The sequence below is a fragment of the Chiroxiphia lanceolata genome, chromosome 13 (genome assembly GCF_009829145.1).
Source record: "Chiroxiphia lanceolata isolate bChiLan1 chromosome 13, bChiLan1.pri, whole genome shotgun sequence".
NCBI classification, from domain to species: Eukaryota; Metazoa; Chordata; class Aves; order Passeriformes; family Pipridae; genus Chiroxiphia; species Chiroxiphia lanceolata.
In genome coordinates this window covers 19203360-19226325 of record NC_045649.1, presented here as the reverse complement: position 1 = coordinate 19226325, position 22966 = coordinate 19203360, and the positions used below count along the sequence as shown (strand labels likewise).

Below are 22966 nucleotides of genomic sequence, written 5' to 3'. Positions count from 1 at the left end.
TTTCAATGCTTGTGTCTTACCTTTATTAAAGGTGTTACAGAACAATAGTCAGAGCATGCCAGTCCACTAGCAAAGAGGGGTTAACAGTAGTAGAGGACAAAAGAGGATAAACAACTTATTGACAAACAGGTTTCTCTATTTTTTTTTGTTGTTGTTGGACAGTGATGCTGATTTAAGAGTGTGAAATTGCCCCTCTAGGATACCAAAAATACATTTATTCCACAAGTGATCCCAACCTTTTGCTTCACAAACTCTGGAAAACTGGTATCAGTCACTCCAGTTTTCTTCTTTTTTGGATAGCTGTCCACATAGCTTACAGACAAAACATGAAAACTTCTACCAAACACCAGTAAACTTTCGTTTTCACAGTAGCATTCGGAAAAAAAATAAATCTCTATCTTGCTCAAATGCATGAAATGTATAACCTGAACAACCTACAGCTGTAGATTTGATTGTTTGAACACATTCTAGTTTCCAGCTTACAGCAGAACCAGTCCAAAAAGAGAGAAGTTAGTTTACTTGGCTTCAGAGAACCTTACACAGTGAGTGAGGCAAATGTTACTAGGGCTGCACTTTAAGGATAAAGAGTGAAGAAGTTTTACTCATCCATCATACCTTTTATTTTCTAATATCAGTAGGTGATCATCTTTAAGGAACTTGAGGGGCAAGAATTGAGGAATATACCAGCTGCACTTTACAGATTAACAGCCACAAAAATAGAAAGCAACTAGACAATCTCAGGGTTTCACAAAACTAGTTTCCATTTGTAACACTTGACGCAACAAGATTAACTGCAACAAGTGAAGAAGCTACATCTGTAAAGTGCTATTTTTGTTGGAAGTGGCTAAAAAAGCACAACTACAACAGATTTGGGTATTCCGTGGTGAGATTGGCGATGTCCTCCAAGTATTTCCTTTCAGGCTCTGTGTTTCTTGATAAAGTTGATGAGCCCATTTGTTGAGCTATCATGAGATGTCACTGGAGCATCTGACTCCAGTTCAGGCTCAATTTTCTTGGCAAGTTGTTTTCCAAGCTCAACTCTGCATTTATAAAAGCAGCAGAAGAAAAACATTAGTGAACTGAAAAGCAGAAAGACACTAGTGCTAACAACTTAGAGTATTTACTGTAAGCCATTTACATTAAAAATAGATGCTGGTAAAAGTAATTTCCCAGTGAACACTATGATGCTTTTCCCCTCACAAATTACTGAGAAAGTATTTAACTCAGTGCCATTCTTAAACAACTGGAGTTCTCACAGCTGCTTAGCTGAACAAACAGCTCAAATTACAGGATGTCTAAAGAGAAAGTTTTGTTTCTGAAGTTAAGCAGAGTCCTTTCCCCTCAGTATTCACTTGTGTTATGCAGCCTGCCCCAGTGCTCGCTCCTGTTCACTGCTGACCATGACACTGCTCACAACACCAATTTATGGCACCAAGACAATAAACAGCAGCTGAGTTGCAGGCCTGGAAGCATCCCCAGCACTAGAGGGCTATCCAGGAGTTACAGCTTCACAGGATAAGAACCTGGGATAGTCCAACTGCTGTAAGAAACTAGGCTGGTCCTACAGTGTCCCCACATTCCATAGTTTTGGATGCCATTCTAGATTTTCATGTGTGGCAATATAAGCTGTACTTACTCCTATCCCCCTCCTGCTTTCAGAGTTTATAGCATTACAGCTTGTACTAGCCAGTCTTCCCCTCTCAGGTTATACTACAATATTTTAAAGAACATAGCTCTAAGAACACACATACAAAGGCCACCCCTTCAGCCTTTAAGGAGACAGCTTAGTGTAAACTGATATTCTATGCCTGTAGAGCAAGTGTGCTCTTCAAAATAAGCCCTGACAGCACAGGCAGGCTGCACCTGAAAAATCTTACCTTTTCCCCAATCCCTCCACCTAAGCCTTCATATGGTATGTTGTACAGTTCCTATTACTGCAGATTAAAAACAATCTGATTAGCTCCTGATTAAATCTTCCATTGTGAGGAGTTTGTCCATTCCAGTGACACATGGAGCTCCACAACCCTCAGTCACAGATGCCAGATTCCTCTGCCAGGAATGTTCTTGTCTCTCCATATAGGAAAACTCAGAGGTGGTCAGTCTTTGGCTTAACAGATGCTATTCAAACTGCCTACTAAATATTTCTAGAGGTAAAATAACTCTTTTTCACTTTCTATAAGGGAAAATATTTTTCCTTTCTAATTCTCAGAGCATGTGTTCAGCCTGCTTGACTACCTTCCTCATTACTGCCCCTTTTCTGCATTCATAGTATTCTTCTAAATCCAGCTAAACACAGGTCCTTAGCTAAAATTGCATCTACAAAGTCACTATGCACGACTGAGTAAGGGCACACAGTGACTTATCTCCAGAAAACGTTTTCCCTTAAAACTATCCTATAATAATTTGCTCCAAGAATGACACTTTTTTAATTGTCTTTTCTCTAAGTCAGGATAGATTAAGAAATATCATAGTCAATAAATATGCAAGTAACAGAACAAGGAAACTTACCCCCACTGGTCATAACTGTTAATATCCCAGACAACTCCTTGAACAAATATCTTGTGCTCATACATGGCTGTAAGCAGAAAGAGATTTATCATTAAACTTGATCAGAAAGTCTTCATAAACATTTGCAGATGAGAGACCTATTTACTCACCAATGATGGCTCCCAGAGTGAACGGGTTGAGTTTTGTAAACATGATGGAATTGGTTGGTCGATTTCCCTCAAAGACCTTTCAAAACAAGAGTTACATTGTCATCTAATATATTGTTAAACTTATGTCACTTATATTTTTCTCACAGTCCTCACTGAACTATTTGCATTAGCAGTAAACCCAAAGTCCTGAAAGCTCTGAGAACTACCACCTTCAGCCAGAAAACTGTATCACTTCCATGTGTTATTATTACAAACTCAACAGCAAACTTCTCTCCAGCAGCACTGCTGGCTGCTGTGGGCTACAGGAAGTAAACCAAGGCAATATCCCAGGGGCAGTGCTGAGATAGCTCATCTTTCCTGAAATGCCCCAAAAGGCTCCAGAACAGGGAGCTTTAGCACAAGTGCTCCTTGCACCTGCTCTGAGTGCCCTGCCGAGGTGCCCCCTGTGCCACCCCCGCTGGCTGCTGCACTGCCCCCACAGCAGGAGAGCCCACGGGCCAGGGCCCAGGTACCTTGTGGGGAAGGAGCTTCTCCAGAGCCTCCCCGCTCAGCCCGGCCGCCTGCAGCTCCTTCCGAGCCTCCTCCGCAGTCTTCCCTTTCATCAAGGCCTCTGTCTGAGCGAGGAAGTTGGCCAGCAGGATCTAGCAGGTGCACACAAACACAGCTCAGGTTTCCATTCCCTCAGCTGGAATAGTGGTACCTGGTGCTCCAATCCATACCAAGACCCAGTCTGGACTTACAAGTCTTGTTAACACTGCAGCAGTTTTAGCTGCATGATGCCCACTATTGCTTTTTACTTCAGAGTGCCAGGAGACTTAATTATTATTTTAAAGTGCATCCAAAGACAACCAGGACAAGCTTTGCAGAATCCTGCCCCTGCCAAAACTGGCAGCGAATCTCCCACTGAGAACAGAGGAACCAGGACCTCATCCAGCCCAGTCTATGCTTTCATTCCATGCTATGGAAATCCAGGTGCAAAGATTAGTCACAGGTAACCAACTATGATGCACTTACTCATCTGTAGGCAGGAAAATCCCCACAGCATCTCACGTACCAACCCCTACCAAGGCAGTACAAGTTTCTAGTTTCCTATTCCCTCTCTAATGTTAGCCTGCAAATTCACATGTGTTTACACCAAAGATAAACTCTTACTGTATCTACAGTCAAATGAAACCTTTACTCCCCTTCCTTTGCAAAGTCATACTCAAACTTCCACTGGACTTGGTGTTACTTGACCAAAAAATTACTATTACAAGTGCCATTCCAATTGTGTAATCTGAAATCATGATGAGACTAAAATTTAGTGAGGAAACATGCTCTTTCTGAAGTATGTATTAAGTGGTAGACCTGGACGTGTTTCCACCTACGGAAGTTCAATAAAATTCTTAGTTCAGTGGAAATCCTTAGTTAGACAATACATTAAACTAAAAATCGTACAGGTTAAGAACATCTGTGTAGAAGCCACCACCTCAACCATGCTATTACACTGATTAAGGTTTATCCTAGTAGAGTTTAAGACTTGAAAACTTCCTCAGAGATGCTGTCACATCAAGTCTGAGTTTATTTCTTCCTACTCGGCAAGAATTACACTCCTTGCAGCCCCTACAAAGAATTTTCCCTCCAAATACTTAATTGCTCAATTCTTTCCAGCTTCAGTTGGCCCACAGGACACACCACTGAGCTGCCTCAAGAACTGTGGCTGTAATTTCTTCAAGAACAAACACACCACTGTATTACCTCTTACAGATCATATGCAATTATGATTTAGATATTTTCAAATCTATTGTGAATGCTGACAGAGCCCACGTGGATAGTTTAAAAGGGACATTCAGAAATACTGCACACTGCAATACCAAATAAGCTTCAATGCCTTCAGCCATAAGAAATATGGGTTCCCCAACAAAGAACTTACCTTGTGATGCAAGCCATTCCTGATGGGGTGCTGAGTCTGGACTGGGATCAGAAAATCACAGGGAATCATGCGAGTTCCTGTAAGAAAAGCCAGGTTAATAACCCTGCAACAGGAGAGTCCTAGAAAAATCCTCAATTCTCACCCCATTTACAGAGTTACTGGCAGATTCAGTCACTTCTAAAAGTTCTATAAAAGAGCTTTTTTATTATTAACAGCAGGGGGAAATAACACAGCTCAGTAGTTTCAGGTGTATTTGACCCTCCTTACTGTAGGTAAAACCTGCATCTTGTAGCCTCCAAAAGCCACTAATTAAGAGCCCCACAGCAACGCAAGGCTAGGTTAGGTAAGAGCCAACCTCCAAACCAGTGCTGACTCTGCAGACTCCTGCAGCTTTGCAGACACTCAGAATTTAATTCCAGGATGCAGCACTGCCTGGTGCCAGCTTACCTTGGTGGATGAGCTGGTAAAAAGCATGCTGCCCATTGGTACCAGGCTCCCCCCACACTATGGGGCCAGTGCTGTAGTCCACACGAGAGCCCTTCTTGGTGATGTACTTGCCATTAGACTCCATGTCACCCTAAAAGAAGGGAAGGGTGGTATCACTCAGTAGCAGAGCAAGTTTCCACACATACTTCAGCTATAACGAACACTGCTTCACTAGAGAAATTTTCTAAGTATCAGGGATACAGTTGCTTAATTTATGGACACCAAGGCAATGGAGGTACATGGAAAACGTCTTTAAAGTAAACTGAGCAAATAAGCTGATATCAATCTTGGCATCAGTCTCTTCAGGCCATTGAGTACATGAATTTAAGGGACTGCAGTTTTAACCAGCACATGCAGTCAGGTCCTAGAGCCAGGACAGAGGCCTGTCCCCGTGTTCCTCTGGAGCTCTCCCACCTGCTGGAAGTAGGCAGCGAAGCGGTGCATGTACTGGTCGTAGGGCAGCAGGGCGTGGGTCTCGCAGCCGTAGCAGTTGATGTACCACACCCCCAGCATGGCCAACAGAACAGGCGCGTTCTTCTCCAGGGGGGCGGTGTGGAAGTGATTATCCTGCAGGACACAAGGGAAAACTAACTTCTGATAAAGCAATTGTCACCCCTCCCAACTCTTATACTGTTTTAATTGTTGCTTTGATTCGGGGAGAGCTTCTCAAGCACTGTTGTTTTAGGAGCACTCAGAGGACCTAAGGAGCTGAACCTTAGAAACCAACCTGCCCTCAGTTACCTTACTAACAACTCTTAAAGAGGAACAAATCTGGAACAGGGATTCCACACTCACCATCCAGTGGGCTCCTGCAAGCAGATTCTCAAAGTTGTCAAAACCTAACAATGAAAAGAGTCAGTTTGTATTTACTATTACAACTCAAACTTGATTTTTCTTATAGAGACAATTATAAAACAGTTTTGATTCCCTGTATGCAGCAAGACTCCCAACTGCTAATCGCTGTACTTTTTGTACTTAATTTAAAGGTGCACTTTGACTTCTCCTGACATTTGCATTCCCTAAGCCAGGCATTTACTTATGCTTTAAGCCTGGACTTCAGAGGATGTCCAACTTCATGAAACATAATTCAAAAAACCTTTGCCTAAAATCCCCATTCAGACAGAATGAACAACTAGAAGGAAAACAGAGGCATTTAATACAGAGCCTGCTTTAAGGCTATATAGTTTTCATCAAGTTTGAACATTTAGTCACTTCACAGTGGGACAGATATCCCCCAAGAAAACAGGGCAAGGCTGGTATTTCAAAACAGGGATTTGTGTGTTGGTCTGAGGAGAAACAGCTCTAATAAGATTGTCAAAGAAAAAGGCTCCCCTCTTCCCTTCCCTGTTCTCTCAACAATTCATCCGAGTTTTCTTTGATTTATAATTAGGGTATTTAAACCTCCATTTGCTTTCATTCAGGAATAGTTTAACTAACTTTAGCTTCCTTTCCTGCAAAGACAGAAATCCTGATTCTTTTGTAGGAATTAGGAGGTGAAGTGTTTGGCAATCAAAGCAGCAGCTCTACCTATGGTCAGAAGGCAGCTGTGGGAGATGAAGGGTCTAAGGAAGAAGTGCAGATAGACCAGCATGTCAGCAGTCAGCACCAAATCTGTCTGACAGCAGCAATGAACAGTTATGGCAGACAAAACAGTCAGTGCCTGACTGGTTTATTTTGCCCTTATAAGTTTTTCTACACATGACAACTCCTATTCATATAATTCAAAAACCACCAAACCCACTGTTATTCTTTTAACCCCAGCTGAAGGGAATTCTAGCTTTTGTTTAGAAAAACAAATGACATTATAGTTTCAGGCTTTAAACATTTGAAAGCAGTGATGAGGGAACAAATGTAATCACCAGGCTCTATAGCCAGGATGAGCAAGTACTGGAACACAAGGAATTAGTGGGAGGAGGAGACAGTTAAGAATACTGCACAGAGTTCATATGCAGAACTGGAGACACAGGATTTTGGTGTTTAGTGGGTGTGTATTCACAGGTACTAAACACTCCACTCCAAGCTTAGGAGTGGCAGTTGCAAGGTTTGATTTTCACCACTGACAGGGCTTTACACAAATCAGTCACTTTGGGCTATGCAAGTGACTAAAGAGACACTATTTATTTGTACCCAAATATGGGTGATTTCCAAAGCTGCATTTGCAGTACTAAAGTACTGACATTTCCATTGCATTACAGACTTTTTTAGCACAAATATCCAACTACTCAGAGTAGGCTGGGTAAATAATATTCACCCCAAACCTGATCCACAATCCACTATTATTAAAGCATTCCACAGTTATATTCCTGAAGCAAACAGACTAATTCTTGGCAGGGTGAGCTCCCAGGAGTACCTACCAATATGCAGGGCAATGGAGAGACCAATGGCAGACCACAGAGAGTAGCGGCCACCAACCCACTGCAAACAAGAGACTGGTTTAGATGGACAAGTGCAAAGCTTTGACATTCAAACTTATTCAAACTATTACAAAACAGCAGCATGTGTTTAGACATCAGCAAAAATCAATATTCTTTCTGGTTACAGTTGACTACACATTATATGGCACAGTCAAGGGAACCTGCACCTCACAGGAGCCCCCTAAGGTTACCCCCTGGGTATGCATTTTTTGAAAGTCTGAAGTTATCCTACTTGTCCAGTTTATATCATATGTGTTGAGCCAGATCCCTTGATTCTGGTTCACATCCAAATCCTAAGTTTGCAGTTTGTATTAACTGCTTTCATAATATCACCCCTCTCTAGGTAAAGCCTGCTTCAGCAAGACTCTGAGCCTAGCTAGGGAAAGGTAACACTCTAGGACACTTCCAGACAGCAGCTTCAAAACCTACTTTGTCAGGCAAACCAACTTGTTTCTAACTAAGTATAATGACAAGACTAAGGGCAGTATACTTTCAAGTTGCATCTGCTACAAAATACCAAAGTAGGCTCCCATTTCTGATGTCTGACCTTTATAGGCCCAGCTTATACACTGCACACACCAGCAGTCAAATGTCACAGCTTATAATAACTGCTTGCACGGAGGAATAAGCCAAGACTTGGATCTCCTGTTACTCCACAGCTGACTGGACAGCCAAGAATACAGAAGGCTCCTCTGCAGACCTCTGACCGCAGGATTTTAATGTCATGGCCAAGAGTTTTGCTTGCCTGACACGTTCCCAATTTGCCTTTCGTTAAGAGTTTTCAGGTGTTTCAGTGCACTGAATACAACTACTATAATTTAGGTGCTTTGGCAGTTTCCAGACATCTAGTTGGAATCACTTTACCTGCTTCAGAAAATGCTAACAGTTAACATCTATCACATAACATTAGATATTTACTTACATCCCAAAACTCAAACATGTTCTCTGGGTCAATTCCAAAGTCTTTAACTTTAGGCTAAAACAAAAAAAGCCAAAAAAGCATGTAAGAACACCATAAGTAAAAACAACAGTATTAAAAAGGTTTATATGCAGCAAACAAACACAAGTTGGGTACCTATGAAATACATAATTCCACAACTACATCCTCTATTTCAAAAAATGCATAGCATCCATCACAAAAATATATCTTCATTTCCAGGGATATCTATCATTATTCACTATTAAAAATCAATGACATACATTCATTTCTTGATGAATATAAGTGGCCATATAGTTCAGAGTTGGACTGACATTCACTTTGCAAATGGAAGAAATGGATTTCCCATCACAGCACCTGACAGCCTGCCAATGATTACACAGTTCTTCCCTAATTGGTCTCTCCACTTCATACATTTGCATAGAACATCACATCAGGGTACATTATGTTCATCAGGAGCACTATTCAAACTACCTGTGCCACTTCAGCCCTCGCTTGGAGTTTAGTCTAATATTTGTTTACATAACTGCATTCACACATACTTAAGCAATTACAGGTAACACTCATTAATAACAAGTCATTTCAAGTATAAAAGCTCTTGATTTCAGATTTAAAGCTCTAGCAGAAAAAGCACACATCCATTCTATAATGGAAGTTCAATGTTCTAGAAGTGTTTCGGTTACTTTCAGTAGAGAAAAGGCTTCCTCTCAAGAGGAATGCTAAAATTTGGTATTCAAGTATCTTAAAAGATAGGCTTCCTTATTAGATTATCAAGTGAGGTCATCTCAAAGGTACATAGAAAAAATAAACTTGACTGGTTATACTTACAGCATTGGTAGACAAGGCAACGAAATGCTTGGCCACAGCTGAAGGCTTAATAAAGATAAAAATATAGTCAGATCTAAAATACTAATTATTTTAATTTCTGGTTATAAAGCTGATCTGCTACCATTTACACAGAATACTGTTGATTATCACCAGGGTTTTTTGTGTTACAAACTTGAAATCACGTAGTTCACATTGACTGTGGGATTTGGCAGCATGCCCAAAGATCCCATTCCCATCAGTCCCTCTGGAGAGCAGCACACCCGTTCCCTCAGAGCAGTTATCAGCTGGACACCACCACCAGCACTTCACAGCACATGGAGTTGGCTGCACAGGCACAACCCTTCCAGCCAGGGTCAAATGATCAACTGGAACTACTGATAAACCTCAAGCTCCAGATTTAGACTTTGGTCTTTCAGTTCTGGTGAACAAAGTTGTCTGCAACAGTAGTGTAATGAGGAATTTCAAAGCCCAGCTTTCAAACTAAGTACAGCTACCCTGACTGAACAGGTTAAAGACCATCTTAATTACCTGAAGAGGCAGTATCTGCTTTTTTCCTTGTAAGAGTTAGAAATAGGAGAGCATGAGCCAAATACAAGGTTTCTATTCATAGCACAGCCATCTGCCACAGAAATGTCAGAGTATCACTCCAACCATAGCTTCCTTCTAGTTTTCAAGGATTTGCCAAGAATTAAAAGGTAATGCCACAGACACTATTCCTGGATTTTCATATATTAGTAGTTGTACCACAGCACTGGCCAGCTCCAAGGCAAACACTGCACTCTATTACTTAGCAGGGAGGATTTGGGGGAACAATGCATGACAACCATTTATAATGAAAAACTAGTGGGTTTATCACTTTGATTGGACAAACAGTGTGTCACTAACAAAGCACTGAAGTGATCTAAGTACAGCGTTTGCAGAGCCTATGTTTGGGCAGTCACTGGCTCTGCTCCAAAGCACACAGAAGGAGCAGGGAGGAGCCACACAACCCAAAGCTGCTGCATTGTCAGGTGCCCCTAAACAGCCCCACTTACATCGTTAGCAGCTCGCAGGAACCACTCTTTGGCTGTCTCTGCATTGGTGATGGTCTCTTGGGTGGTGAAAGTCTGCACAGCAAAAACAAGGAGATGAGTAAAACACTTCTTAAAACAAACAACTTCAGGATGCTAAAACATCAGACATTCCAGACAACCAGAGCCAGACGTGCTAACACAGCTGCTGCCAGACTGCACAAAAAAGCAAACTCTCTAACCCAGTGAACACTAGTGCTGCTAGATTTACCCACCTAGTTTTAAACTAGCATGTATCTGGAATTGGAACAATTATTCCTGATTTCCTACCTTCCCACCCCTCTAATTGTTCTGCAAAACTTTGAGACTAAGTTTTCTACTTTAGTCTTTTACTAAAAACAAACTTTTACCACCCAACTAAAAAGGAACTAATTAAGCATCAAAATGGGATAACCCAGCTGGACTGTCCTCTTGTCTTCAATTCCTACTTTTTCATGGAGGAACACTCGTTTCTGCTAAGATTCTAGCCATAATTTTGTTTTGCTGATTAGAGGAAAACATTTTCCTGCTTCATGAAGTGTGCACAGAAGTTCAGTCATGCAGTTTTGCAAATATCTACAACCATTCTGATTTACTCAGCCATCAAAATTTAGCTTTAAGGGTGAACACTAGATTCAACCTACTCTCATCCATCTCCAGAAATATTTCATTATGAAACACAAGCCTGTTATGGAAAAAATGCCATTCATCCTCTTCCAAATGTATCCAATTATCTAACTACAGTCTGGCAAACAGAAACTGAAGTGTTACTCTTTCAATCTGGCAGTTTTCTAAGCCTTTGAACCGTGATCCCTGGACTCAATTATTGCAAGTAACCATTAGTATTACTTTGTGCAGTTTCCTTGTTATTCCATAAGTTGTTGCTCAGCTGCAGCATTGCCAAGATTAGATAATGAGCACCAAGGCCAGCACTGCACATGTTCATTTGCTGCAGATTGTCTTCAACAGCAGAAAGGTTCTACTGTGCTTTACAAATGAAGGCAACCCAAGTTACATAACTCCAGAGTTTGCCTCCATCCCTTCCCTCTGCTCAGACAGAACCATTCCTCAGAGGAAGATGGAACTGCCAATTATGGTTACAGAGTCAGTTATTAGCAAGGCAAGACTTAAAGGCAGCTATTCAGTCTGTAATCAGAAATAAGTGTCACCTTAAAGAGGTAAAGACAGTCTGCTGGTACTTTCTAAGTAAAGCAGCTTAGTATTTATAGTGCTCAAGGAACTTGGCATTTAAGTGATTTAGGTGAAGGTATTTTGTTACTATCCTAAAACAAAATGGAGAGTCTTAAACTACATGCAATTCATTAATGCAAAAAGCCAGAACACTTAACAAGTGCACTTAACATACAGGACCTTTAGGAATGAGACAAGATCTGGAATTTCAAAGAAATAACTACAGAGGATCCTACACTCCACCCACAGAGAAGTACAAACAAACTGTTGTGAATAAAACTTAAACTTGCATTGATTGAGAAATACACCCCAGACAACCTGAAATTGCTCATGTATCTGGTTTAGGTTAAGTAATTTTCAGCTCTTGATTTATGAATCCCCAAGTATTTCAGTGGCAACGCAAGCTTAGAATGAATCCCAACAGGCCCATTTAGAAATAATCCCTGTTAGATCTCCTAGATCTCCCTGTGGACAGACCTCTGTTCTAATTGAATTCTTCACAGGTAGAGCAAGTCACAGCCCAGTGCTTGTATCAGACATACCTTTGATGCAATGATGAAGAGAGTGGTGTCTGGTTTGAGCTCAGCCAGGGTTTTGGCTATATGAGTCCCATCAATGTTGGATACGAACCAGACACGAGGGCCTCCCTTGGAATAGGGTTTCAGGGCTTCAGTTACCATCAGAGGACCCTGGACAGAAGCCACAGTCAGATTTTATTGTCACTGTAGGCACATACCCACACAAAGATGTGCAGGGGCACAGAAATCAGGAGCTTACCAAGTCAGAGCCACCGATGCCAACGTTGACCACGTCAGTGATTGTCTTCCCAGAGTAGCCTTTCCATTCCCCACTGCGGACTCTCTGTGCCAGGAAACATTGCAAGGAGATGTTACACTCACACTAAAGCCAGTGATTCTAACCCTGGCAATAGGCTGTGTTTGCAGGCATTGCTGTAGGAAGTCTCCCAAGACAACTTTCAGGCTTCTGGACCTTCAGGCCTCCACTCAGAGCTATCTTCTTAGGCAGATATTTGCTTATGTCTGAGATTACACTTCACTAAGTGCTGCAAGTCTAATACACAGTTAAAAACACACTGCAAGATCCAATTCTACTCCTGTGTGGACTGCTGTAGCATTTAGTGTTGGCAAAGGCAAGAGAAATATAGATAAAAATGAAAAAATCTTGAGAATTACACTATTTGCAACAAAGATTTGAACCTGAAGCAGCTCTTTAAGTGTCTTTTATTGGAATCGACTTCACTAACTAAACTGGAAGACACCAATATTAATAAAACCACTGAAATAAAGATTTACTGGCAAATCAAACATTCAAAAAGCTTTTCTACTGCATGAATGCTTTGCAGTAGGATTTATTTCTGGGCTGTACCTTCACAGCACGCAGTACAAGTTTCTGCTCTATTCTTGCTCTTTGAGATTCACTAAGAGTTCTAAAACAAAATGACAACCATTAAGTAGCAAACTGTGCACTGAATTTTGCCCATCTCTCACCTCTGCATTAAATTTTTTCCAAACACAAAAGTAATCTTTCTAGCATAATAAATCCTTCTAAGTAAATTCCCCAATTCTAAAGCAATTCTTCTACAAAGCACTTAGTTATGCTGATAGTTGCTCTTCTTCCCTACAGATGTTTAAGCTTTTCATTTTTCCAAACAGAAAAACCATTTTTAATATACACAGTCCTGTACCCTGTAGATGATGTTGCCACAGTCTTAAAACCCCACCTGCTAAGTCAGTCAACTGAAACAAGCATCTTTGTTAATATTTTCAAGGAAACTGCTTATCATGATTTTTATTTTGCAGAGAAGATACTCCTGCATGGATATTCACAGGCTGTGGTGACTGACACCACCGAGCAATCAAGAGGGTGGCACCAGGGAAAACTCTTGTTTTGCACTACCAAAACCTCCACCAGCTAAAAGCTCTACAGGGGCAGAAACCAGTGAATTTCTACAGCCATTCAATCCTCTCAGTATTTGAAGAAAGTACCAAATTCAGACCAACTAGTAGCAGTTATTGTGGTTTAGGAACTGGACATAATCCAGGCTCCTTTTGCATAGGTTAAAGGTTGGTCACTACCCCCCGGGTAAGACCCACAACAGCAACCAAGCAGGTCCAGGTCCTCCAGCCATGTTTAAAATACATTAAAACTATTCAGGGAGCTTCTACTGCAAACAAAATAGAATCACAAAGGAACTGGACCTAAAACCAAAAGATCTTTAAGAAACTATGTAAATAGAGTACAATCAAATTGCAACTGAGCTGGGAACCTCTACCTCTCTCCTGATCTTACATAAATGTTAAGAGGCAGTTTCTACTTGAAGTCAAGTAGTTGAAAAATTAGCAAAAAATAAAGAGACATTTGAATGGCACTTAATGATTTACAAGACTTCCAAAGTAAACACAAGATTACTGCTGAAAGAGCAAGATCTAGAAAGCCCATTAAAGAAAAAAATGAGCTGGGAACAGAGAGAGAAGAGTAAGTCAATAAAACCAGCTCCAACTTCACTCCTGAGCCAGAACTATTGTAAACCTCAAACAAGAGGCCAACAACTCATGTGAACCAGTCTACAGCCAGTGCTTCACAACACACCTGTAAGAACCTGGCTGGATATGGAACAAAGATGACAAATAAGCTATGGTGGTACTTCATACCTGGCAGAAGTGTTTCATCTTGTCCAACACTTTGTTTACTTCTGGAACAACATCCTTCCCATCCACAAGTATTGGCCTGTTGGAGCGATTCCTCAGAGCAATGTGAAGCACAGCTCGGTTCTGAAACAAGGGAAAACAAGATGAAGCTGTTTCCAAGTTCTACCCAGAGGCCTCAGCTGCCTCATCCAGAGGGCAGTATGATCTCCAAGACTTCAAAATCCTTTAGATTAACCGGGATTAGTAGGGCAGTGTTTTCAGTGTGTGCACATACACACATCACCAGCTACCTGAATCACCCTCTCACTTCACACAATCAGTGCACAGGGCTCACAACAGCACAGCATATGCAAAGCAAGAGTTTACTTGGAAAAAACAAAACCTCAAAATCCCCTAAAAGCATTTAGAAATTGAGGTTCAGAATTCAGCAATAGTCAGTACTCAGTGATCTTTATTTTGGCATGCTTAAGACGGACAAGAATGAAATTGCTTCTTAATGATGACAATACTAAAAAATCTATTAGAACAAGCAGCCAAAGTTATTCTCTCTGGCACTTCCTCAATTATCCATTTCACATAGGAAAGGACAAATAATTTAAACTTTTGACAAAGAAGGATACAATAGCCACATCAATCTATCCACTGCCCACAAGTAAATGTTGCCTGAATATTTGCACACCAGATAAGTAGGTGGTAGTTGTGTTATGAGAAAAAAAACCTTAGCATGCACTGTATTATGTTAATTCTCCACAGTTGCACACAAGTCAAAGCACTGAAACCTGGCCTGTGGTTTGCCTGTTTCAGAGCTTAACAGCTTTAATCCAGAATGAAGGAGTTAGTCAATACTAATGAACAAATTAAAAAATTAGTCTGCTCTACCTCATTGTTCCTCACTACAATGAGAGACATTGTAAGACAAAGACAACACAGACAATATGAACTGCCAAGTTATGATTTAAATACCAAATGCTAACTCAAAAATCATTGAGTTTGTGGTTACTAACTTGCAATACCAAAAGCCTCTTTCACTTAATAATTAAAGTGCACCCACTTAAATTTGGGGTGAACAGAGGCAATTTTTTTGCAGCACTCAGCCATGCAACAGTATTTGGTAAATATTGCTCACTACCAGGCTTGAAGGATGCTTTGTCTTAACTCAGAGGAGCAGTCAGATTTGACCTGATATCTACTGCTCAGCAAAGTGTTTCCCAAATATCACGCAGGCTGTGAAGACTGTCCCCATGAGGAGTGGTCAGATGAGTGACCTTGTAAAGCACTTTCTTTGTGCCATATCAAGCTGCAAGTTTTAACTCATCTGGGACAAACACCTGGCAAAGCCACACTTGGGTGCACTATAAAGAACTTCCACGTCAGCACACACCATACAGCCAATGCCTGCAGCACCAAACACAGACAAGTCTGAAATACTTAAGACAAAAATCTAAAAAATGTTCTAAATCAGATCAAGAGTAATGGACAAGTCAGTTCTTGCCATTAAGCAGCTCCCTTATATCTTATTGCTTTTGGTTTGGTCCCACTGTTTGACAGATGCTGTTTAATGTCTCACCACAGTTTCACATTGTCCATAATCCTATTACAGAGCCAAACCAACTTGACTGGATTTTCTATATAAACAGAAAAAAATTCAAACCTAAGTCAACTTCTGACTTGGAAAGAAACACCCTGATAAGAAAACAGAAGTTACTAGACTCATTATGCAAGAAGTTGATACATTAAGTGCTATCAAGACAGCAGTAGAATAGGGAGGCAGCAGCAGAAACCAAATGCAACAGTTTACTACTGTGTTTAAGTGCTTTTTGGGAAAATCACATCCTTCTGAGCAGATTTCAGCTGCTCTCACATAGCCAATGACAAGAACTCCATAATGTACAGTCAGAGCTGGGCTAACCCTGTCATAATTTGTGTTACACGAGGCTGGTGAAGGGCAATATCTGAGAAAACCCTCCTGAGAGATTTAACATTTCTCACCCTCTTTCCCTACTTCCTTTTCCCACTTTTTTCATTAGTTACACCTGTAAATTGAAGGCATTAATACAGAAGGAAGAAGAACCATTTCTCCAGTGAAGCTTTATCTGTTTCTGACTGTGTCTTTTAACAAACATGAATCATTTACTAACAATACAATGTCCAACTGCTGAGTTACTTTAAGCAAACAGCTTGTGCAACAGTTAAAGCAGTTAATAGCCAAGTCAAACGAAATACTGACTTCTGTGAGTTTGCCTCAAACATAATAAATAGCCTTTAATTTTTTAAGGTAGATTAATAAAACCCACCATACTGTTGAGTTTCTAGTTTTCATCCTATTTTTTATATTAGAAAAAAAGTACAGTTGGCTTTCTGTATGTTTCAGTGAAGATTTAACCACAACTACAACCTTCAGGCCTCCAAAAAGAGGAAGGTGCTCATCCTCTTACTGAAATACAATGGCTAAATTTCCCAAGATTGTTTATAGTCTTGACTGTTAAACGTACCCAAAGCCAAGCAGCACCACAGCCCAAAGCAGAGTCTTACACAATCCTCACCCACACCCTGTAGGCCCTTTACTGAGCTTTATGAACACTGACATTAGGCAAAAGCATGTAAGGGATACCTGGAATGCAATACTCTGCTCCATGCCCTTTGCAAGATCTAACTCATCTTCCTCTCTACAAAAGAGGGAAGAGAAGAAAAAAAAATACCACCAAAATCTCTAAAAATTTAAGGTATGTATTGAAGGATTGAGTAGCATTATTCACACACATTTTCTTCTGTTTTTTAGTAAGAGCTGTAATAATTTCTCCCATAAGTAGTGCAGCAAACATTACAGCCATTCAGCATTTTGAAGGAGCAATTAAAGTAAGTGTTTTCAAGACTTTGCTTACACAGATGCATGAACATCCATAATACACAGGCACAACTAGAGGGGAAAGAGCCATGGACAGAAATAGCTTTACCTCAGTGAAGTTGATCTTCTCCCCGCTGAACATTCGCTCTCTGGCACCTTCCACACCCCTTGACTTTGCCTGAGAAATGCAAGTACAGATTCCTCTTAAAAATAGCAGGAAGTCAACGTGCACTACTAGTCCTGCTACATCAAAGACTACGAACATTTAACATAAGACTAAAACAAAAAGTACATTAGATTAAAAGACCCACTAGAATCTAGATAAAAGAACTGATTCTCCCATTTTAAAGCAAGTATTTTTATGCTGTGTGTCTCCTCAAGAGGTTACAGAGTAACAGGTGCTGAAAGACCAAGATGCAATGAATTCATATTAATTTCTCAGTTCCATGTTGTCACGCTGCCACAGGATTAATTAACGATTCTTTGCACCAGCTGAGAGTTTATTTTTTTTAAACTGAAGGGCAGTAACAGTAATTTTGCTATGGCTACTTGGTTTATTCTTCCCTTTTTAAAAAATCTGAGTCCTATATATCTAAGCCTTTGGCTGAACCAACACTTAAAGAAGGAAGGGTTGTAAATGTGGACACCCCGCTAAGTTGAAATTAATGATACAAACTTCTTTCTTAAAATAGATCCAACTGCAAATGAATCTCAAAAGTAAGACTGCATGACATATGAAATATTGTTTCAATGGCAGGTATAGAAGCCATGGCCTTCTCTTGCAATTTTATAGGAATCTCTTCTTTTACTGCAGACCTCAATAACAGAGCTATATGCCAGCTGGAATTTATACTGACAAACATCTTTTCAGTGAGCACAAGGAACAGCTCTGCACATTGAAAAATGGCCTTGGAACTTGGTGACAATGCAAGAATCTGAACAGCATCAAGATTTGTACACAGATGCCTTTTAACTTCCACAGTCTCTCAGAGCCAGAGCTAATGAACATAAGCAATGCAAGAGCAGTGAGCTGCAGGCAAACCTTCACTTTTCTAAAAAGTTATTTGGTTTATTAATGTAACATTTAAATAATTACCAGTTCCACCAGCATTTTCATCACGTCTTCTGTAACGAGGTTCTTGGAGTAATCCAGTAAGATATCCCCATGGTCAGTGTTCAGAGTCAAGCTGTCAAAACCAACAGGCTGTTTAATTGCACCTTCCTGAACAGGGCTCCTCTACATATTACACAACAATGGGAACCCTAATTACACTGAGTTAGTAAAGATGATGTGAGTGACCAATCTGCCCAACAAGTTGCAAAAAATGACTTACCAGTGTGTTCTTTTTATTGAAGACCATGTTTTTCAACACACTGAATTAGTGTCCACTTTCTGCTTGTGAAAATCCACATACAATGAAGTCTATTTGATGTGTAGTTGGACAATCACATTCTGTTCTCACTGAGCCACCAGCATTCCCCAGTAATAATTAGTTTTTTCCTAATATATTATCAGTAAGGAGCTTATCACTTTCTTCTGCTGTTGAAAAATTAACCTGTCTTCCTACACATCCTCTTAAAAATACAGTCAGTCATTCTTTCATACAGACTTTAGACAGCCTAATTTAAAAATCTATACAACTTAATGTACGGAAACATTCTGTCAGCTACTGTGCAGAATTAAACTCATTTGCACATGGTTTAGTCTCACAGTCCTCACTGACCCAGTGGAAGTCTCCAAATTACTCGACTAATCATCTGCAAGCTACAGCCTAACAGTTTAGAATACAAGTACATATATATATATATAAATATATATCATATCTGAAATGAAACACAGAAATGGCAGTCCATTTCTGGAGCCTGCTTGTATTTGTATCCTTGTGTCTGTGTGAGTTCTACAGTTCCTCTAGTCCTTTACAACACTGGGTTTTTACCCATTTCTGCTTTGCACTATTTTCCAACCAAATATGTGCATTTATTGTAACTGAGGAACTGAGTTCAGTCACTAACTCAGACTTCTATAATAGCACATCTTGCTCTCCCTGTTGCTCACACACTCCCCACGGGAGATTGCAGCCATCTCGAGTCTCAGTGTTTCTGCCTTGGTCATTGCCTCCCCTGCTTTTTCTTTCTCAATACCTGAGCACAGAAACATGCACTGTTATTTTAGTCACCACTAAAGAGCCTTCCCAGGGACAAGCCATGGCACAGTTGTTATTCCAAGCATACATAACGTGACAGAGCAAGCAAGATTCTGCAGAGGAGAGATGGAGCTGAACTGAGTTACAGGAATTACAGCAAGGCCTAAACATTTTGGTGGTTTCATTAACTTCAGGAAAAGCACAGTAACATCTTTTTTGGTCTTCAAATACAGGAGGCACTAACTAAGGGAAGGAAGGTCTCTTCAAACACAGTCTTAGAGCCGTGTTTCTTTTATAAGCAAGAACACAGGCAAGCGAGGAAAACCAGTATCAGTGTTGTTAATCACCTTCTCTTCAGTGGGCTGCAAACAGTAATCCTGAAATCCAGACCATCCAGCACAAGGATACCTGGAATATGGCTGGCTAAGGGACGGACTGTGACTTCTCACCTGTCAAAACTGCCATTCATTGATACAGTACAGAGGAAAAAAAAGAACAAGTCTTCAAAATCTGATGCAATTTATTTACAGACTCATCTCAGACTTGAACACATTTCACTAATGATACAGCAAGGCCATTAGTATAATAACATTTCTTCTGTTTAGAGAAGGAGAACTCCTAAAATTCTCCTTCTATATTAAACTGTAGATGATAGTCTCTCCCAGTGTTCTACTCCCCAAAGAAAAGATCGGGATTTCACGTTTGTTTTCCTGACATATATCTTACATCCACAATTCATTATTTTACTTTTATGAAAAAAAAAAAAAATCAATCTCACTAGACCTAGAAGGCAAAATATCCCATGAAGTTGTGGCTGGATTCAAGTCACTGCTCATTTGAAAAAACTGCAGAAAGGTGCCACCCCAGACATTTCCTGCAAAAACAAAGCAACAGCCACCAGACTGAGCTTCCCACACACCAGGTGGAAAACACAGAGCCCACTGTAATCCCCTGTAAGCCCTTACACCAAGGGATCCACCCTTTATGTCAAGAGCAGCTCAGCCGTGTTCTCTGCCCAACTGTGCCCTCTGCACTGCAGCAGCTCAGGGCAGTGCTGCCCAGGGGGGACACGAGCCCTGGCACGTAAGCCACGGCCACACCACAGCCACACCACGGCCACCCCGCGGCACTGCAGCCCTTCAGCAGCAGCTCACCTGCAGCACCTCGGGGATTTTATCTCCCACCACTTTTTCCATTTAGATTGGAGGCTCCTTCTGATCCTTCCTAATGGACAAGCCAACCAGCAGGAGTGTAATTCCAGTGTAATTCCTTTATACCTTGCAACAGTTATTTGCATCAGCACTACCTTAATCAGCACCCAGGCCTCTATTACCTGCTGAGTTTTATGATGGCTGCATCATATCACTTCTACCCCTTCAAAACTAGTAGTTTCCAGTGAAAAACCCACGTTGTTAAGACCCCCTGTTCCTACCAGACCATATCTTACCACCTTGGGTAGCAAAGAAAGCCAAAGATGTATCTTACAGGTGTGACTATACTCCTAACCAGGAAAATAGGATATACAAGTTGTGAGGTAGAAAAAAGGACAAAAGGATCTTCTGTCTAAATTCTGCACGACGCAATCAGTGATAATATTAACAATAACATTAACATTACATAGATAACATTAATAAGAATAAATTAACATTAAATAGATACCTATGCTCAAAGATACAATATTCAGATTAAAAGTTATTCACACCAGTCTGAAATTCCTCCAGAACCAGTATCAGGAAGCCCTTTCACATGGGTATAAGTTTCTCTTTTCCTTCTAAAGGAAGAGAGACAGTCAGTGATTTTATGATAATACCTACAGAGCTAACAAATATATTCATAAAGTTTAACTGCACATGAGAAGAGAGGTGCAAACTGCAGAGGACCAAAACCTCCAGGTTACTTGGGTTTTGAAGAGATGTTAACTACCCTCATCCTGCTGGGCTGGCTCAGAGTGGCCATCAGTACACAAGCAAATCTGTCCAACACAGGCCATCAGCTCTCCAACTGTACTTCGCTCTAAGAAAGTTCTCCTAGTCTAGAACATGGAGGTTTATCAGGAAACAGGACTGAAATAATTACAAGAAAGGATTACAAGAGATGACATAAACCTTTAACACTTGAACTGTTTCCTCTACTTATGGAAAGCACAAAAGGACATGGATTTGGGCAGCTATTTGAAATAGAGAGCTTCGGTAAAGAACATTTCTCCAAGAAAATCCTGGAGAAGAAGGAAAACTGAAACCAGAACTAGCTCTATTAGTGAAGAGTTGGTAGATTTGTATAAGATAATATGGACAAATTTCCTTAACAACATGAGAAGTTGTAACATCATCACTGTTAGAAGAGCCAGGTGAAGTCAATACTCCAAAAATTTAGCATACCTTTTCCATCAACACAAAGGACATCTTAGCTCTTGTATATTGGTATGCAGGACTTCACATGCACTGTTTAATTACAATTTAAGAACTTTCTAAGGAGACCAAAAGGGGAAAAAAAAAATCACTTCACCTAGGACACTAATGAAAAGCCTGATGCGTGCAACAAGTCTTAGCGCAGCACTCAAGAACGGCGGGTCATTTTATCACCCAGGCTCACTTTAAAATTCAAGTCTGGGATGCATCTACATAGTATTACACTTCATATGGCTGCTCTAGTGCCACAACGTGACCGCACACGTGCCTGCTCAGCAAGGCCCCAGCGCACACGGCGAGTGCCACTCCACAAGATGAAGGCGCTGAACGTTATCACGATGCTCCCACTTGTTACTCCCTCCTCCATCACCGCCGCAGCGCATTTCCGTGCGAGCGATGGCGGCAGGGCTGACCCTGCCCCGCAGCCGCAGGGGTGGCGGCCGGGGCTGCCCGCGGCCGTGTCGCGGAGCGTGTCGTGACTAAGCGGGCTGCGGGCGCGGAGTGCGGCTGTGCGAGCGGCGGGCGCTGTGCTGCCCGGCACGTACCGCCCGCAAGGATGAGTCAAGGGCAGGCGGCGCGGCCGCCCCTCGGGGCTGCGGGAACACCCCCCGCCCACCGGCCCGGGCCGCACCGCCACCGCCATCGCCGCCCGGGCACCGCTCCGGGCAGAGCGGGCGGGGCCGCGGCACCGGCCCCCGGGACCCACTCCCCGCCCGGGCGGAGCGGGGCCGGAGGACGCGCCGCTCCCACCCCGGCGGGGCCCGGACCCGCGGCACAGCCCGGCGGGGGGCGAGGGCGGGCAGGGACCGGCCCTTTCCCGGCCCCGACCGGCCCTTCCCCGGCCCCGACCGGCCCTTCCCCGGCCCCGACCGGCCCTTCCCCGGCCCCGACCGGCCCTTCCCCGGCCCCGACCGGCCCTTCCCCGGCCCCGACCGGCCCTTCCCCGGCCCCGGGCCTCGCATGCGGCACCGCCCGGGCCTCACCTAAATTTCTGGAAGCGATCCTTATCGGCCTCGAAGAGCTGCCGCAGGACCAGCTTGGAGGCGTTCGCCTTGTGCCACTCCAGCAGCTTCTTGAACTGGGGGTCTGCGGACAGCGCCATGCCGGCGGGACGGGCCGGGTGTCCAAGCACAGGGAGCGGAGCTGCTGCCGCCGCTTCCGCTCTTATAGCGGCTGATCGGCCTCCTGCGGCCGCCCCGCCCCGCCCCGCCCGGCCCGGCCCAGCCCGGCCCGGCCCGGCCCCCTCACTCCCTCCCTCCGCGGGGGGATCCCCTCGGCCGCCAGACGGGAGGGAGGAGCGACCGCGGGGCCGTGAGAGGGCGAGGCGGCGGCAGGAGCTGGAGCTGGAGCCGGAGCTGGAGCCGGAGCTGGAGCCAGAGCCGCAGCCGGAGCCGCAGCCGCCCGCCTGCCCCGGCCCCCTCAGCGT

At 42.5% G+C, this 22966-nt stretch overlaps 1 protein-coding gene across 1 annotated transcript; it reads right to left on the bottom strand.

Moving 5' to 3' along the window:
- On the bottom strand, positions 1-22757 carry GPI (glucose-6-phosphate isomerase). Its single transcript, XM_032700773.1, has 18 exons — positions 22524-22757; positions 18085-18175; positions 17098-17166; positions 14147-14266; positions 12252-12335; positions 12017-12163; positions 10269-10340; positions 9235-9279; positions 8392-8445; positions 7410-7470; positions 5851-5894; positions 5470-5622; positions 5017-5146; positions 4570-4646; positions 3170-3298; positions 2658-2733; positions 2509-2575; positions 1-1040 (listed from the first exon to the last, which is right to left on the bottom strand). The coding sequence occupies exons 1-18, from the start codon at positions 22640-22642 to the stop codon at positions 917-919; spliced, it is 1662 nt and encodes a 553-aa protein (XP_032556664.1). The 5' UTR covers positions 22643-22757; the 3' UTR covers positions 1-916.
- Between the last annotated feature and the right edge of the window lie 209 nt (positions 22758-22966).

Coding starts and splice junctions, on each gene's coding strand:
- GPI (XM_032700773.1), bottom strand. CDS start 22,642: ATGGCGCTGTCCGCAGACCCCCAGTTCAAGAAGCTGCTGGAGTGGCAC. Junction 18,176..22,523: donor GATCGCTTCCAGAAATTTAG/GTGAGGCCCGGG, acceptor TGGTTTTGACAG/CTTGACTCTGAACACTGACC. Junction 5,895..7,409: donor CTCCATTGCCCTGCATATTG/GTAGGTACTCCT, acceptor TTTCATTGTTAG/GTTTTGACAACTTTGAGAAT.